This window comes from Bidens hawaiensis, unplaced genomic scaffold, assembly GCF_021521415.1.
Source record: "Bidens hawaiensis isolate Kalapana, Puna unplaced genomic scaffold, B.hawaiensis_p1.1 tig00077726_1, whole genome shotgun sequence".
In the NCBI taxonomy this organism is placed as follows: Eukaryota; Viridiplantae; Streptophyta; class Magnoliopsida; order Asterales; family Asteraceae; genus Bidens; species Bidens hawaiensis.
In genome coordinates this window covers 6,127-22,983 of record NW_027503373.1, presented here as the reverse complement: position 1 = coordinate 22,983, position 16,857 = coordinate 6,127, and the positions used below count along the sequence as shown (strand labels likewise).

The 16,857-nt window shown below is 34.8% G+C and overlaps 2 protein-coding genes across 2 annotated transcripts; both read right to left on the bottom strand.

Annotated features, from left to right (window-relative positions):
* Positions 1–5,419: 5,419 nt before the first annotated feature.
* On the bottom strand, positions 5,420–8,439 carry LOC143606862 (putative alpha-amylase 2). The gene is made up of 12 exons (XM_077082490.1): positions 8,422–8,439; positions 8,286–8,319; positions 8,161–8,192; positions 7,523–7,649; positions 7,219–7,445; positions 6,974–7,119; positions 6,772–6,884; positions 6,598–6,686; positions 6,393–6,515; positions 6,269–6,304; positions 6,077–6,175; positions 5,420–5,779 (listed from the first exon to the last, which is right to left on the bottom strand). Exons 1-12 carry the CDS (start codon positions 8,437–8,439, stop codon positions 5,588–5,590), a joined length of 1,236 nt encoding a protein of 411 aa, XP_076938605.1. The 3' UTR covers positions 5,420–5,587.
* Positions 8,440–10,762: 2,323 nt separating this feature from the next.
* LOC143606860 (triosephosphate isomerase, cytosolic-like) lies at positions 10,763–12,970 on the bottom strand. The gene is made up of 6 exons (XM_077082489.1): positions 12,706–12,970; positions 12,484–12,616; positions 11,389–11,483; positions 11,228–11,306; positions 11,065–11,147; positions 10,763–10,979 (listed from the first exon to the last, which is right to left on the bottom strand). The coding sequence occupies exons 1-6, from the start codon at positions 12,781–12,783 to the stop codon at positions 10,935–10,937; spliced, it is 513 nt and encodes a 170-aa protein (XP_076938604.1). The 5' UTR covers positions 12,784–12,970; the 3' UTR covers positions 10,763–10,934.
* Between the last annotated feature and the right edge of the window lie 3,887 nt (positions 12,971–16,857).

Below are 16,857 nucleotides of genomic sequence, written 5' to 3'. Positions count from 1 at the left end.
TTTCACCCCATTACACGCTGGCCAAAAAACCTCGGTTTTCTTAATATTAAGTTGCAGCCCCAATGATGGCCCTTCCGAGTTGATAATGTCTAGGGCTTTAGCGACTTCGTTGGCACCACCAATAATAGTCCCATCATCCAAGTACCAAGCATGAAATGGGAGGTTACAGTCATTTTGTACCCGGAGAACAAGAGGGTGTAATGCTAAGGCAAAGAGGAGGGGCCCAAGGGGGTCTCCCTGCTGAACCCCAGTAGTAGCCCCTATACAGTCATCACCAACATACAACCTAGCTGGCTGGGCATAAAGGAACTGGACCCATAGATAGATAGACGGGCAATGATGATGAACCTCCCGGAGAAGGGCTGTGCGGTCGACCATATTGAAGGCGTTGGAGAAGTCCACGGTAAGCATAGCTAAAGAGCCGTCCGCGTGAAAGGAGTTAAGAAACCGGTTCGCGCTGTGAAGCACCGCCTCTGCCCCATTAGGGGTCCCCACCCCAAACTGAAAGTCCCCTAAATACTGAGTCATTTCCTTCCCAACCATCTTCATAGCCACTTTAGAAACCAACCTACGCCAGATAGCCCCCACAGCAATGGGCCGAATTCCATTATCCGGCTTTAATAAAGGGGTAAGGGGGCCGAAGCAATAAACTCAGCGAGCACCTTGGGGCACAGATCCCCTAGCCATAAGTTGACGACTTCAGTGATGGTTGAGAGCAGACCCATGGAAGTCACTGATCCCTCACCACTAAGAGTGTCCAACAAGTGTTGCGCCCGCATCCCGTCTCTCCCGCATGAGGTCCCTTTAGGAAATGATCGGATACATCTAAGCACACAGTCCCCATCCACAGAGAGAGTAGGCAGGGCGACAGAGCTAGAAGGCAAGGACGGAGGCGGCACCACTGGGTGTTTATCAATGAGGGCTTTCATGGTTGAATCTCCGAGAGGGGCAACCCCACTTGAGCATAATACCTTGACTGCAGCTGTGAAGTGACCATCCCTGACTTTCCTTAGACATTGTTTAATATTGAGGCTGTTTTCAGAACCCTCCTCCCCTCCCACCTCTCTTTTAGAAAAAGTGCTCCCCCCACGTTATCAAAGAGAGAAAGAACCAAGTCAGCAAAACCAGATCCATCTTTTCACACCGCAAGTGCTTACTGAATGCTACTACATTGCAAAGACTTTCGATTCCCTGACCTGCGTTCCTGCCTAGTGGAAGGTTTCACCACCCTTAAAGTACAACGCGACAACAATAGTAATTTGACCCAATTCTCAATCGAGCCTGGTGAATCCACTACCTTGCGTAAAGCGCATGCCAAAGTCTGAGCAAACGCCAAACGACAACTTGGGGGGATGCTCTTAACCGTTTGAATAGGAAGGGAGAAAACCCGTTCCAAAAGGGATACATCCCCAACCACTCCTACAGATGGACCTGGGTCCCTATCCACAGACACACGATTAGGTTTCTGGATTCCAACGATGAATTCTCCAGCATCTCCATAATCCACAGAAAAAGAATAGACACCATCAGCATGCTTGCACCCCTTGCTAAGGGCATGCAACGTCATGCACCTCCCACATAACCATTTATCCCCCGCCCGAAGGGCTTCCCCAACATCTATAAAAAGGTCCAAATCCTTAGAGATAGCGTCTTTTAAAAGGTTCTTCCGAGTATCCGTTTTGAAATGGGTACTTTGCATGTGCTCAAGTAGGCGGAAAAACCCCGAGGTACCATCCTTACACTCGTGGAAATGCTTAGAGGGGCATGGCCTTAAACCGTAAGTGTAATTAGGACCAAGCCCTCCTGTATTTACGTTTCGAATTCTTTTTATGGTAGCCATATACACACGAGAACAGAAAATAAACAAATCACAAAAGACACCGGACCCCTAAAGACCCCGACTCGAGATGAGTTAGAGCAAGAATCAAAGACCAAACCCCTCACACTCGAAGGAGGGGAGCAACTACGGGTTGCTCACCCCCCATCTAGCACCCCACAACGACCGCTAAGGCATAAGAGGAGGAAGGTATAACTCCAAAACAAAGCAAAATGGGTAGAACTCCAACTCAAAATACCCCCTTAAGCACCCAAAAGGAAAATAGAAAGAACAAGAGTGAAAAATCAAGAAGTTTGGTTGAGACAAAAGGTCAAACAGTTGGTGTGCATGACAGAAAAAAAGTAATTTAAGTTAGATTTTGGGGGTTTCAGTGAGATCAGGAAACTAATGACAGGAGAATTAAAATACGGTTGTTGTTGAGTTTTTTATTGCTTTGAATTTGAAGTGGGTTGTGGGTGTTGTAGTAGTGAAGGATAAGATTGCAGTCATTTTAAACAAATTATAATTTTGTCTTAGGGAGTAAGCTTAAAACACTTTTTCGTTACACTACCACCTAATGTTACATAAGTTTTTTAATGTTTCTTTAATACTAAAGGCAAACCTAAAGAAAACATATGTCTTTGTCAGTTTACTTACATTTTTAATTGAGTTTCATTTTTAACACAAATATGCATTTACACTATTTATAACTTGATAAAAGCAATATCATGTTTACATACTTTTTTTTGAAAGGTAAACTTTTATAAACAAAGAAAGGCTACAACAGCCAAACCCCAACATGGTAGAACCCACAAAAAACCCCAAATTACATTAAGTTAAACGAGTACTAATTTGACCAAGAAATCGATTTAGATTTCGATCTATTTTTAAACATTAAACCATAAAATCCCTAACGACTTTATACCCCCCCGCGATATCTTCTATATTTGTCTCTTTTCCTTGAAAAATCTTCTTATTCCTAGCTTTCCATAATCTTCAAATGGCAATATTCACATACTAATCACGTAACTTTAAGTTTAAAATACTTGATAATTAAACACCATATAAACTTATAAAGTTTGCTAATACTAATATATTATAATTTAAAATCTTTAGAGATATATATAAGGAATTGTTTAACAATTTACTTTTTACTTTATACTTTTAAGTTAGATTATAAATACTGAGATGAATTTCTGAAAAAATGATTTTGGGTTGAAAACTCTCGGCGAAGACAAATTTCGTTGAAACTTTCTTGTTACCTTTACACGTGTCAGATTGTGATTGACTACTCAAATCTCACGTCACGCTGCAAATAGGTTTTCATGGACCATTTTGAGAATTTTAAAAAATTTTGGACTATTAAGAAAATCTCTCTCATGGTTAGAACTATTTTGCTAATTACCATGTTTAAAAAGAGGGTGAGAGGACCCACCCTTGCATAGTTGCATCCTTTGGACGAATGTTCTTGTTCTCAAAATAGATCCTCTCATGTCGAATCAAACATATTTTATTTTGTTAGAGAACAGGACAACGTGACATCTTACTTGATTATTAAGTTTGCAAAACACAGATATTCGTAATTAATATTTAACAAAACATATAACTATTATTAATATTTTTTAAATCATGAACACATAAATGTGAAAACATAGGTAGTAGTAAATTGAATGCTAGAAATCTACCTCCAACCATCTCTGATAAATACCCACCCTGCCATAAGCAATCAAACTACCATAGCATTAAATCTGATAGTTGTGTTTTTTGGAATTTTGACTTACAAGGCTTATACTAGAAATATATAATCATTGTGTATTATTTACTTTTTAATGAATTGTTTAGTGCCTAAAGCATGTAGAAGTCGGCAAATTTATATTAACAATGTCGCAACAAATCTTTTCTAATTTGCGGTGCAAAAATCAAATTTCTATCCTACCAACTAGACATGCACAAAAAACACCGATATGGCCCGATGGACCAGTTTTAAACCCAACCTGGTTGAAACATAAACCGCTTCTATTCATGATCCAACCCGTCGGTTGATGACCAGTTTGTAATCCGATTCCCTCAAACTGGTTTGAACCCGATCCGATTTGGAAGACATAAAAATAGTAAAAATAAAACGTTTTTTATGTCGCAAACCGGTTTAAACCCGATCCAGTTTCTTCCAAATCGGTTTTGACCTTGCCTTGACTAACCCAGACAAGTTTTTACCGTTTTGAGATATAACCTGTTTGTACACATTGGCGAAGCACGGTTAGGGCCTGGGTGGCCCAAACCCTCCGTATTTTTTTGCATAGTTGTGTAAATCCATCCGGTCTTCGATCAAAAATATTTATACGTAGTGTAAATTTACATGTTGCCGTCAGAAAAATTAAGCTTGGCCCCCTCCGTTTATGAAAATATTTATACATATTTTCGTCTGCCCCCTCTACATTTTCATTCAAGTGTACATGTTACTTTAGTGATGGTTTTCAAAGGTTACTTCTATTTTGCTTGAAGGAATTTTAGTGATGATTATTTACTTGAAGAAATTTGAGTGGAAACGATGAAATGAGCCATGTGCATGTCCTTTAGTGATGATTTTAAGTTACTTCTATTTTGCATGTTGGTAAATTAGTAAGTACATGATTTTCAAAAGTTACTTGTATTATGCATGTTAGTAAATTAGAAGAAAACCAATGGTCAACTAGGTGTAGTAGCATTCTTTTAGATTTTAAAAAAAAAATTTTTACAACAAAAAATTGTTACAAGATACCTCATGGACCTTGTTCAGTTAGTAAGAACAAGTATTTTTATTTTATTTAATGGATACATAGTCTATCCTATTAACCAACATACACAATGTAAGATTCGAACCCTCGCAAACTTGGTGAGTGGAATACGTCTTACCACCTACCACATGGATAGTAGCTTGTGCTACACAGATGCATTTAAGAAGTTATGATAGGAAACTAGTGGAAACAAAATTAGAACTTAAGACCTTTGCTAGATTGCTAGAGGGGAATCAAATGCTTACTACTACGATAAAAATCACTAAACCCATGTAGGTTATCTTCAATAGACAACATTGCATGCAACATAAACTAAAAGTGAATATATTGAATTAATCAATACATTTATCTTTTTTTTTTCTTACCGCTAGTCGTGCACCACTCATTAAGGGCTTTTATTTAGGCCAATTGTGCAATGACACAGCACACCAATCAAGTGATGGTTCGTGATGTGTGATACATTATCTAATATTTATGAAAAGTCATTAGCTTCAAATATTACAAATCAAGTGAACAAATTCTGTATGATACTATTAATGATACAATTTCGATTAGTCGATGTGTTTCATCCTCCTCCAGATAGATGCCATTGACCCATGTCGTTTTATTTCTGATTTTAAAACCATTAACTCATTAAGTCCAACAAGTCGATCAGTAATATTCCCGTTTAGTAGTCGTATACATTAGAGTTTAGACTATGAGTGAGTATTTAAGTTATATGGTTCAGCAGTTGGCAATGGTTGAGGTAAATCGAAGCCCGTTAAAAAACAAGAAAACCAGTTATAAATATTGTTTTGACATATTGGATAAAAAAGCATACATAGGTCAATGTAGAAGTTGTCACAATGTGCAACCGATACTATTGAGTCGCAAAATATAATAAAAAAATACAATATCCAATCAATTACTTTATTCAGTAACATGAATGCTCGTTTATTTAGAATCTCATATTATTTCATCTTGTAGAAGGAAACGAGAACGATGATCCTTGTTGATATTACTTGTGCCAAACTGCATATTGGTGGCCATGGGCTGCAAGTTTCCATTCGGGCCCAACGGGACACCATGAACCGCTACCAATTTTCATGCACACTTTCTCTCCAATTATAGCTGCATAAAGATTGGCCTGGGCCTCAATGATTCTAACGGGAGATCTGCTGTTTATGCCTTGTTGCTTGCGAATTTGGATCTGCAAATTAGTTTAAATTTTAGTAAATATGTGAGAACCAGTTTATTTGGTTACATTTTATCTCAAAATGGTCAAATGGGTCAACAGGTCAATAAGTCATCCAAATGGTTCAGGCCGTGTTATACAACCCGACCCGACCTGTTTTGATCATTTGGGTCAAATGGGTCGTCAACAGGTCAAACGTTATCCAAATAGATCAAATTGGTCAACAAGTCAAAAGTCATCCAAATGGGTCGGTTTGTGGCACATAACTAGGCCCGATTCGGCCCATTTCGATCGCTTTGCAGTAATACTTACCAATTTCGCAATTTGGTCATGCATGACGCTTCCCCAGTCATAGAAATGGTCATAGAAGATTGAAGGTATCCCCGGATGCGTAAGAATATAAGCATAGCCCTGAAAAGTGTCACCAAATTAGAAATCAAAACAATATTATTTTGACTTCAAAAGTCAAACATTAACCATCAACAATAATATATAATCCTATACCTCCATGACATGAGACGATGGAAACGGCCAATGACCCTGCAACACAAAACAACTGTATGTTTTAATAATCCTTCAAAACATATATTAATGACATATTTGCCCTTCATGAACATTAACACGATACCTGAGTGGACCCCGTGTCATGATTATCAAGAAACGTCACAGCTCTTGAAGGCCACCATCCTATTACACCAGGTGGCTTTCCTTGTGCATCACGCAACCGCCAAAGTTGCCCCTTAACAGCTTCCTGCAGTAAAAATATATAAACATTAATATAAAAGTAAAAAGAAAAAAGAAAACTTTATTAAAAATTTCAAGTAGATATTTACCTGAAGAATCCCTTTCGTTGTGAAGTCAAATGCTGTAGAAAGCTGCCCGGTGGCATCAATCCAATTAATAATACGCTGCCTATGACTATCTGCAAGTAAAATTAATCAACAATTACAAATTTAAAAACGTGTCAAAAAGGTTCAAAATTTAAATTAAATATTAAAATAATAAACCTTGATTGTAGTCTAAATATGTTCCTTTATAATTGCATGAGTCCCAATATTCTCCAACGCAAAATATTGGCTTCGCGCCTTCAATATATTCTTTAACATATTTTGCAGAATAACTACAAGTAGCATCAATAAATAGCCAATTAAAAACCATAAGTTTCAAATAAAACAACATGTTAACAAAAAATAAAGTTATATGCAATACCCTCTTGCGAAATCAAAACGGAAATCTTGAAAACCAACATTATTTCTTAGCCATTTTAGCCAACCAATAATATCTTTTCTAACAAAATCTTGCGTATGATCAATATTCGGGACCCCATTAAAGTTGTCCCCAGTGCTACGGTTACCCTGCATTATAAAACATATGTAAGCAAATAGAAAATTATTAAAGTTAATAATTTGGTTACTATATATGGTGAAGAATAATGTTTTATTTCTAGTGCATACCCGTCCACCTGTACATGATGTAACAGCGCGTTCATCCCATGCTAACGGTACCCCATCGTAACGGTTATACTTTCCACCATGCCCTTGGGTGGTCCCCACACGATGGTTGATGACGATGTCAGCCATTGGTCGAATATTATGTTGCTTCATTTTATATAGTAATGTTTTAAGTAAAGATTCGGACCCGTATGATGAGTTAAGAGAATACAGGTTTTGTGGAAGGTAGCCTGTAAAGAGGATGAAATATATCAGAAAATAATAATACTGCTTTACATGCTTTTTTTGTTAGATTTTATTTTTGAACCTTCGCGTGAAAACGAATTAGTTGCGGGTGGTAACCAAGCTGATGTAATCCCGGATTTTGCCATATCGGGTACTTTTCTCTCCAAATTTCTCCACCAATCATGTTTATGTGACTCCCAATTGAAAGCCTGAAAAGGTACATATTTTGCATCATTACTTGGTTCGAAAGAAATATAATAAAAGGGGTCGGTTTTGGGCTCAAATTGAACCAAAAACCAAGAATTCAGTTTTTAAGTTTTTGAAAACCATTTGGATTCGGTTTGGTTTCGATTTGGTTATGACATTAATTTTTATTTTAACATTTGGGCTCGAAATTTCTGGACAATTTTTCTTTTTTGGCCGAAATAATGAACTCGGGCCTAGAAGGATAAAACTTTGTGTTAATAAACGACTAATTGAAAATCATAAATTTTTGGATTAATATATTTGGGTTACACTATTTATTAGATTCTTATAAATTACTTATCATTTCAAAGTTAAAAATGAAAATCCATAGATTCGGATTTTACAAAAACATAAAACCAAACAGTCAGCTTTTGTTTAGGTTCCGTTATATCGGTAGTCGAATGTGAGCGGATGCTTAAAGTTTAAATATTATTGTTTGTAAATTTAAATGACAAGTTTATAACCAATATTTACCTGAAGCAAGACTTCTCTTCCATCGCGTAACACTGACGGATAAAAGACCGAATTTAGCTATGATAGTAAATAATAAAAATACCAATGAAAATACAAATGCTAATTTATAAATAACTACGCTTTACCAATTTGTGATTGTTGCACACCATCATCATGATCCTATGATAAAAAAAAAGGGAGAATAAGATAAACAAGCAAAAAAAATCAATTCCAATATCTATAATTATCATACAAAGATTGAAGGTGAAGCATGATACTTACATTCCCCATGAAGCCCATATTTTTATGTCTTTCTGAGTGTTGTAATAACCTTAAGAACTTTGATTAATAAAAACAAACAAGAGTTATCCTGCATATAAATGAAAAATCTTGTTATTTGAAACCTTCATTTTACATGCAACACAACTTCAAGAATTTATATGCATCCAAGAGAAAAGGTCAAACTTTGACTTTTAGGGACTCAATTACTTTTCAAGTTCAGACTTGATGAATAGTTCTTAACAGGCACAAATAAACAACATAACATTCCTAGAGAAACTAGTCTTTAGAAGTTGACAGAAATTTCTATAATGTTTGACTTCCAAAAGTCAAACATTGACTTTCTGGAAAAACACTGTTTGTCATAGTCAAATCACGCATTAAATACACGGAAATTCTTTTAAAAATTAAAACACAGAACTACTGAAATCTGATTAATATTAGGCCCGTAAACGAACGAACATGAACACATGCTTCGTTCGTTCATTTATGCTCATTTATTTATGTTCATTTATGTATTAATAGAAAATAATTAAATATTATCTAGATCAGTCATTTACTTAAAGGTTTTTTATATTTGTTAATTTGTGTTCATTTAAGTGTGTTCATTAATGTTCGTATACATTTGTTTTTGTTCATTTACATCTGTTCATATATGTTCATTTATCTTTGTTTGTTTATGTCTGTGAACTGTTCGTTTAGAATTTAAACAAATGAACATAAACAAACACAAACGTGTTAATTTTTGAAATAAACGAACATGAACACAATATATTTGTTCGATTAAGTGTTCGTATCCGCGTTCGTATGAATACAAATTAATTATAGCGCTAGAACGCATGATTAACTAGGTTAAAAACCAAGCAACTAAATAAATATAGCAATCAATTAAAGTAAGATAATAGAATGAGATATTATTACCTGAATAGAAACAATCAAGTGGTGAATTGAGCCCTAACAAATCCAATTTAAAACGACTCTGCATTAGAAACGTTACACCATGTTGGTATTCATAGGGATGATGATGAAACGCAAACGAGTAAAAAACAAATGATTCGTGACAAGTGGATTGCAAATTATTTTCCATCCACAATAAAGGGATATTCGGGTTGAAATTGAAACGAAGAAGCGATTCACGGTACGTTCCAATTAGCACAGATGATTATTATGATTCGTAATTTGGAGATTCGATCAGCTTTTGTTTATGAACATTGATTGAATCTTTTTTAACCCGCACTTGCAAGGAATAATAAAATAAAATAAAATAAAATAATAATTTTTGGTTTTATAATACATGTGAATTCAATGTCTTTATTTAACTGTCGACATGTTTAACATTTTGTTAGTGTTTACTAATTTACTGAACCTATTCACTACTTGTCTAGAGGGGGAGGTTTTGGAAACTAATTCGAGATTGGTTTAAGTGAGACGGGCAGGAGGAAGTGATGAACTAATAGAGCATTGTTTATGTCTGGAAGGTGAAATAATAATGGTCGAACAACGAAGATGCTTGTCTCATTTACCATGCAAGTGGCTCTCTTACGAATAAGTACTTGAAGACGACGTTGATGGTGACTGAACCACGAATGACGACGGGGATGCATATTTTCGATTACAATGTCTTGTAACTTTATTACGTTTGCTTGATCCTTTGTATGAGTTAAACTATTGTCAACGAATAACAAGTAATAGTAATAAAAACTTATTTTTTTTGGTTATTGAGTTCATTTTATATTTAACCAAGGAAGTGATTAACAATATTAAAATATAATTTCAATAAAAAAAATTAAGATTAGAAAACATGGATTTACCAAATCGATTTTGTCAAATCAGCCTCAAATTGACCCCGATCCTGTTTGTATTGATTTGGATTTTATTTAACTTATAAACATGTTTCCATATCGTTCTAGCCATCTGGCTTGGACATTGTTTGATTCATTCACATATTTTTCAAACCGATTCGATTTGCTAAAAGAAACCGGTTTTGTGCACCTCTACAGTACTCACACCGAATTTAAAAAGTGAATAACATCGTAAATAATAAATCTTAAATGAATTTTTTTTGGGTGCTAAATGATATAATGTATGATCACACAAACTATGATATAAACGTGTGATTCCCTTTTGGAGACACATGAGGATTAAGTTCACAAACGTGTGCCATGAGCTTTCAAATTGACAATGTAAATTTGTGTCCTATCTTTGCAATTTGAAACTTATTAAACGTGTTATATTTAGATTATATTAGGTTCCTACAAAGCTTTTTAATTTCCTTTCATTTGTTTTTACAATCTTCACCTTCCCAAAATCGCAAGCCTCTGGATCATGCGTTCGAACTAAATCCTCAAACCGGCTAGTCAGATAAAACCCGCACACGGGTCCAACAATCTATAGCAACAAATCATGTATGCAAAAAAGAACTTATTCTTAATTCTTAAATCTTTATTAAGACAAAACATATTTTCTAATTAGCATCCAAAAGCCCCAAAATTTGAAATCATAAATGATATAAAAACTCATTTCTTCACCTCAGCAGCCTTGATGATATCAATGAATTCAGGCTGCATAAACAAAATACACAACCTTTTAAATTAAAAAAAAACAATAATCTAAGAAAAATATTGCAATAATGATATAATAATTTACCTTAAGAGAAGCACCACCAACTAAGAAACCATCAACATCTTTTTGTCCTCCCAATTCCTTGCAGTTGGAACCACTCACAGATCCTGCAAACAATAACATTATATTTTTATTTTAATTTTTAATTTCCAAAATAGAAACTCGATAAATAACCGCATTGACAAACCTCCATAGATGATTCTGGTTGAAGCTGCCACATCAGCCTTGATGTTTGTTTCAAGCCATTTCCTTAACTCTGCATGTACCTATTAATCACAAATTATTTTTCTTGAAAATATGTTCACACATGATGTTATACTAATAAGTAGAAACTAATATTCGGCTTACTTCTTGAGCTTGATCTGGAGTCGCAACCTTCCCGGTTCCAATAGCCCAAACGGGCTCGTATGCAAGGACTACATTATCCCAGCTTTGGATCTTGTCTGCAATAACATATTTATCACGAGTTATCCATTTTAACCGAGAACACTAACGGCTAAGAAAATAGCCTTGACTTTTTATAATCACCAATCAACCAGAGTGCAACAAGTGTTCTAACGCATCATATTGGATCCTTTGGCGCATCTAGGGGTGTAATCGAGCCAAGCCCTGCGAGCTACTCGCGATCGGCTCGTTAAAGGCTTGAATTAAGCCGAGCTTAAACAAGCCTGAGACCGAGCCTTAAAATAAGCTTGTTTAATAAACAAACCCGAGCTCGAGCTTCACTTGGCGAGTTAGAGCTGGCTCTCCTAAATGAGACTATTATTTTTTATTTTTAATATATTGAATATAGATTCATATGATGATATTTATTATACATAAAATTATGATAAAAATAAATAAATAATAAATTTTATGTTATACATAAAAGTTACAATTAAAAATATATATAATAATAAAAATGTATATAAAATAATTAATAAATTGGAAATGAGCCGAGCTCGAACCCTCGTAACTCAAAACGAGCCAAGCTTGAGCCTAGTTGCGCTCGGGCTCAGCTTGTTTACACCCTAGGCACAACATCAATGCAAGGCGCAATTTGCTGTGCCATAGGTCCTAAGAATTTAAAAATTATTATTTTTTATTTAAAATTAAAACGTGGCGCAGGAGATTCAAAAGTAACGCATAAGATGTTAAACGAGTGTCTAATGCTTCGGTGATTGGTGCACATGCCTTGTGATTGGTGGAAATTACTGGAAACTAAAAATAAATATAATCAAAGGGCTAATCTCGTATTTAAATAAGTCTAGTTTATTTTGTTAATATCCTTGTTTAAATGGGATATTTTCGTGATTTTCAAAAAACAAAGATTACATATAGGTTCATTTGGGTCAAATCGAATATATAGCGGGTCAATCCAGGTTTACTTAAATTATACAACGGGTCACTCTTATAACACCTGCCAACATCATACAAATCAAAGATTGTTAAACAACAATATACCTGCAATTGCTTTAGTTTGTGCAGCAACAACTTTCATTGTTGTTCCCGCTTCACGCTCTTCAAGAGTCTCCCCAACACAAGCAATAACCTTCAAACCTTGAGAAAGCGCGTATGCAACTTTGTCTCCAACAAACTAAAAATCAATTTACCAAATTAATAAAAACATAAATAACATCTTCACTAACAATTAGACACGAAACATTCATATAATAAACAAATTACTTCATTGGTTTCGTTTAATAAAGCTCTCCTTTCAGAGTGACCGATAATAACCCATGGGATGCCCAAATTCACAAGCATTTCCGCACTGCAATTACAAAACAATATCGATTATTACATAATCATTATATAAATTTTAAAATAATTAAAAAATGAATAAAGATTTATTTATACCTGATTTCACCAGTGAATGCACCGCCTTTCTTAACCCAACAGTTTTGGGCTGCAACTTGAAAATGTGGCTTCAGTTCACTTTTAACACATGCCATGAACACATATGGTGGACTCACCACAATCTATGCAAAATTAGAGAAGATATATTGATTAATAATATTAATATCTATATACTTAATAGTTTACATATTGACCATATATTATGGAATGAAATGCTTACCTACAACATCTGCAGATGGCACTTGACCACCATTAAGTGTTGAGACAATCTTCTTAACCTCCTCGGTGGTTCCATTCTGCAACAAAAATTGTCAAATAATCTAAACAAGAAAAGACATTCGGTTACTAATTCTTATTAATGAGGAGCATGTTAGCGAAATGAGCTGATGGTTAGGGGCGTAAACAAGCAGAGCTGAGCTCGAGTACGTCTAGGCTCATGAGTAGTTTTGCTAGTTCGAGCTCGACTCACTTGTTATTTATCAATTATTTTACTTAAATTTATACTTAATTTTTGTAATTATTTTATTTATAGTTTTTATATATAACATACTATGATTATGATACTATTTTGAAATTAAGAATTTTGAGAACCATTTTAGACCACAAAAAAACGCTCTTTGTATAAAAAATAAAAAAAATTATAAAACAAAAAAAAAATCTCGAAAATAAAAAAAGTAAAAAAACCAAAAAAATTCATTTTTCATCCCGATTTTATTAAAAAATAAAAAAAATTGAAAAAAAAATATCGGTTTAACAAAATTATACACATATGTATAATACTTATTTTTTAAATTTTATGCACATTTTTTTATACACATATGTACAATTCAAAGTAAATGATAATGTACATATGTGTACATTACGTAACTTGAGATTAAATGAAATTATACACATGTGTATAAAACGAAGTTTTGTTTTTTTTTATATGAAACCGGAATGAAATATAAGAATTTTGGTTTTTTTAATTTTTTAAAATTTTTGTTTATTTTCGTTTTATGATTTTTTAAAATATTTTTTAGAGGGTTTTTTTGTGGCTCAAAAGGGTTCTCAAAGTTTCAATTTCCAAAAGACAATTAGGCTCATTAAATAAACAAGCTTATTTTTATGCTCAAACTCGTTTAAGATTGGCTTGATTCAAGCTTAGCTAGCCGATCTTGAGTAGCTCGTGCTTGGCTTGTTTGCATGGTGATGATTTTGTATTCTATAATCACTATATTAGTATCTACACTTTTGAATATATTCAACCAAACAACTCTCGTATGAATCGAATAAACGACAAACAAACATGACGTCATGTGAATCGTACAGAGAACATAATCCAAATCTTGTTCATTTTCGATGAATATTAACAAAATGGAGACATGCAAATTATTATTATTCAAGAGAAGGAAATAGCAAACAATCGCTTACGCATTTCCAGTTGCCGCCAACGAAGAACTTACGTCCCATCTTCGATCGAAAGCAAAAGAATAAGAATTGGAAGTTGTTTAACGATGACAGTATTATTATTATTATTATATTACACAAAATAATGCACACCTTTTAAGCTTAATGGAATCGGTTTCCTCCGGGAATTTGTATGGAAACTGCTTTTTTAACGGATCACAAACTACCAAAAAAGAAAGTCTTTTATTGCACTATTTTTATAAAAAAATAGCGTAGTATTATAAATAAACAAGATTTTAGTTTTTAGAGAATTTTCATTTGCGTCCATGTGGTTTGTTGGCGTAGACGTTTTGAGTCCCTCAAACTTAAAATAAACTGTTTGAGCCTATGTGGTTTTCTAGTTGAAAAGTTTACGCCCCTCCTAATACCGACTTTTCACTCACATATAAGAGTCCCCGATCGATCACGTTGCATCCGTATAAGTTTGGTCATTGGTCCCTCAGCGATCCCTCACACCACCAACATCGCCTTGCAGTTGTGTAGAAGTCGTAATGGGAAGTGGTGGTGAGAATGGTGATTGAATCGTGGGAGGAAGATGATGGTGATGGTGATGGTGATAAAGATTGAGATGTAATCGTTGTTGACATGATGTAAGGGTTATTGGTTGGATTGAGAGCATGTTTGGGATTGCTTCTTGAAATTGCTTATGACTTTTTTGAGAGGCAAAATATCTAAAATGCCCCTCCAAAAGCACCTAAAAGCTCAAATTTTGAGCTTTTAGGTGCTTTTGGAGGGGCATTTTAGATATTTTGTCTTTCCAAAAAACCATAAGCAATTTCAAGAAGCAATCTCAAACACCCCCTGAATTGAGAGTGAGGGAAGAGGAATTGGAAGAAAGTAATACAAACCCTAAAACAGGTGATGGATACCCTAAACCATCCGTTTGATTCAATGGGTCAAATATGACTCGGGAAATTAACCCTAAAACAGGTCTAAAACATGAAAATCAATATAGGGGTGACAAGTCAGCAAGGAATGATATGGTGGTGCCATGTTAGCGAAAAAGGGAGTGGGTGTTATTATGTAGATTTTTGTTATTCTTTTATATAGAGTATATAAAAAGTATATAGATTTAAGTTTGGTATGTTAAAAATATTTTAATTTTAAAAATTTTGATTGTATATGGACAACACTTGATGCATTTACTTTAAGTAATAAAAACTTTTTCAATGAGTAAAATTGTTTTTTTTAACAACTAATAATTGCAATACACTATTTATTAATTCATATTTAATCTACTACATTAACTACAAATAATAATAAACATTTAATAATAATATAATGATAATAGTCGTAATAACCCAATAACCAAACATAATTTGTATCATATGTGTATATTAATTGAGAGAAGAGAAAATTACCGATTGCCTCCCTGGGTAATATCGTCGCGAGATGAACCACTGAAAAAGAGTTTACGCATGTAGTATCGTTGTTTAATTTGGGCGGACTCAGTATGTGCCATTCCGTCAGTTGACCATTCTAAAGTTGACCTGTGTAATGACTAATATGCCCTTTTCAGCTGCGCAATTAGAAGATCTGTGTTTCATATAATTTTCAAGTGTACCCCTGAAAATTTTAAACTCTGTGTTTCACTCCAAAAATTAAAATACCGTTTTTATACAAACTTTTAACCCGAACCAAACCCGAAAACAACCAAACGAAGCGAAATATTTCTTTTTTTTACAAACTTTTAACTCGAACTGAACCCGAAAACAACCAAACAAAGCGATATATTTCTTTTTTTATAAACTTTTAACTCGAACTGAACCCGAAAACAACAAACGAACTGATATATTTCTTTTTTAAACAACTTTTCACCCGAACCGAACCCGAAAACAACCAAACGAACCTATATATTTCTTTTTTTACAAACTTTTAAACCGAACCAAACCCAGAAACAACCAAACGAACCGATATATTTCATTTTTTTACAAACTTTTCACCCGAACCGAACCTGAAAACAACCAAACGAACCCGAACCCGAACACAATGAAGACAAACATTTATTTTATATATATATAACACGAACACAATACACAAATACATATAACAAAACACCCGAATTATAAACTTCGGGATTTTACATATAACGAGTCGAACCCGAACACTATGGAAGGAGCCACGGGCCGAGAGTCCACTTCCAACGGTAGGTGATAAGAGCTTTGCGTGCTAAAGTAACCAAAAATCGAACTGTTATTCTACGAATCCGGATCCGGACTCGAAGATCCAAAGAGATCCCGATTGTGGTTTACATTGAAGATCAAAACCATTGTGGACGGGTGCGACGGGGGAGCCGGGTGACGTGCGACGGGGGAGCCAACGGGAGACGGGAAGTGCGACGGTGGTGAGGTACTGGCCAACGGTGATGTGTGAAGGTGGAAGGAAGGAATATGGTGATATATATATATATATATATTAGAGTGATGGTGTAGGTTAAGTAATGGGAAGGTGGAAGGAAGGGTGGAGAAAGAAAGAGTGAGGAAGAATGTGGAGGAGGAAGAATACCGGTGATGATCGGACTGCCATTTTTCCCGA

Excerpts from the sequence above, each read along its gene's own strand:
- LOC143606862 (XM_077082490.1), bottom strand. Across the intron at positions 7,120-7,218 it reads CATCATGTACAGGTGGACGG|GGTAACCGTAGCACTGGGGA; the intron begins GTATGCACTAGA and ends TTTATAATGCAG. Across the intron at positions 5,780-6,076 it reads ATGACCAAATTGCGAAATTG|ATCCAAATTCGCAAGCAACA; the intron begins GTAAGTATTACT and ends ACTAATTTGCAG.
- LOC143606860 (XM_077082489.1), bottom strand. The coding sequence starts at position 12,783 with ATGCTTGTGAATTTGGGCATCCCATGGGTTATTATCGGTCACTCTGAA. Across the intron at positions 11,484-12,483 it reads ACAAACTAAAGCAATTGCAG|ACAAGATCCAAAGCTGGGAT; the intron begins GTATATTGTTGT and ends ATGTTATTGCAG. Across the intron at positions 11,307-11,388 it reads CTCCAGATCAAGCTCAAGAA|GTACATGCAGAGTTAAGGAA; the intron begins GTAAGCCGAATA and ends TGTGATTAATAG.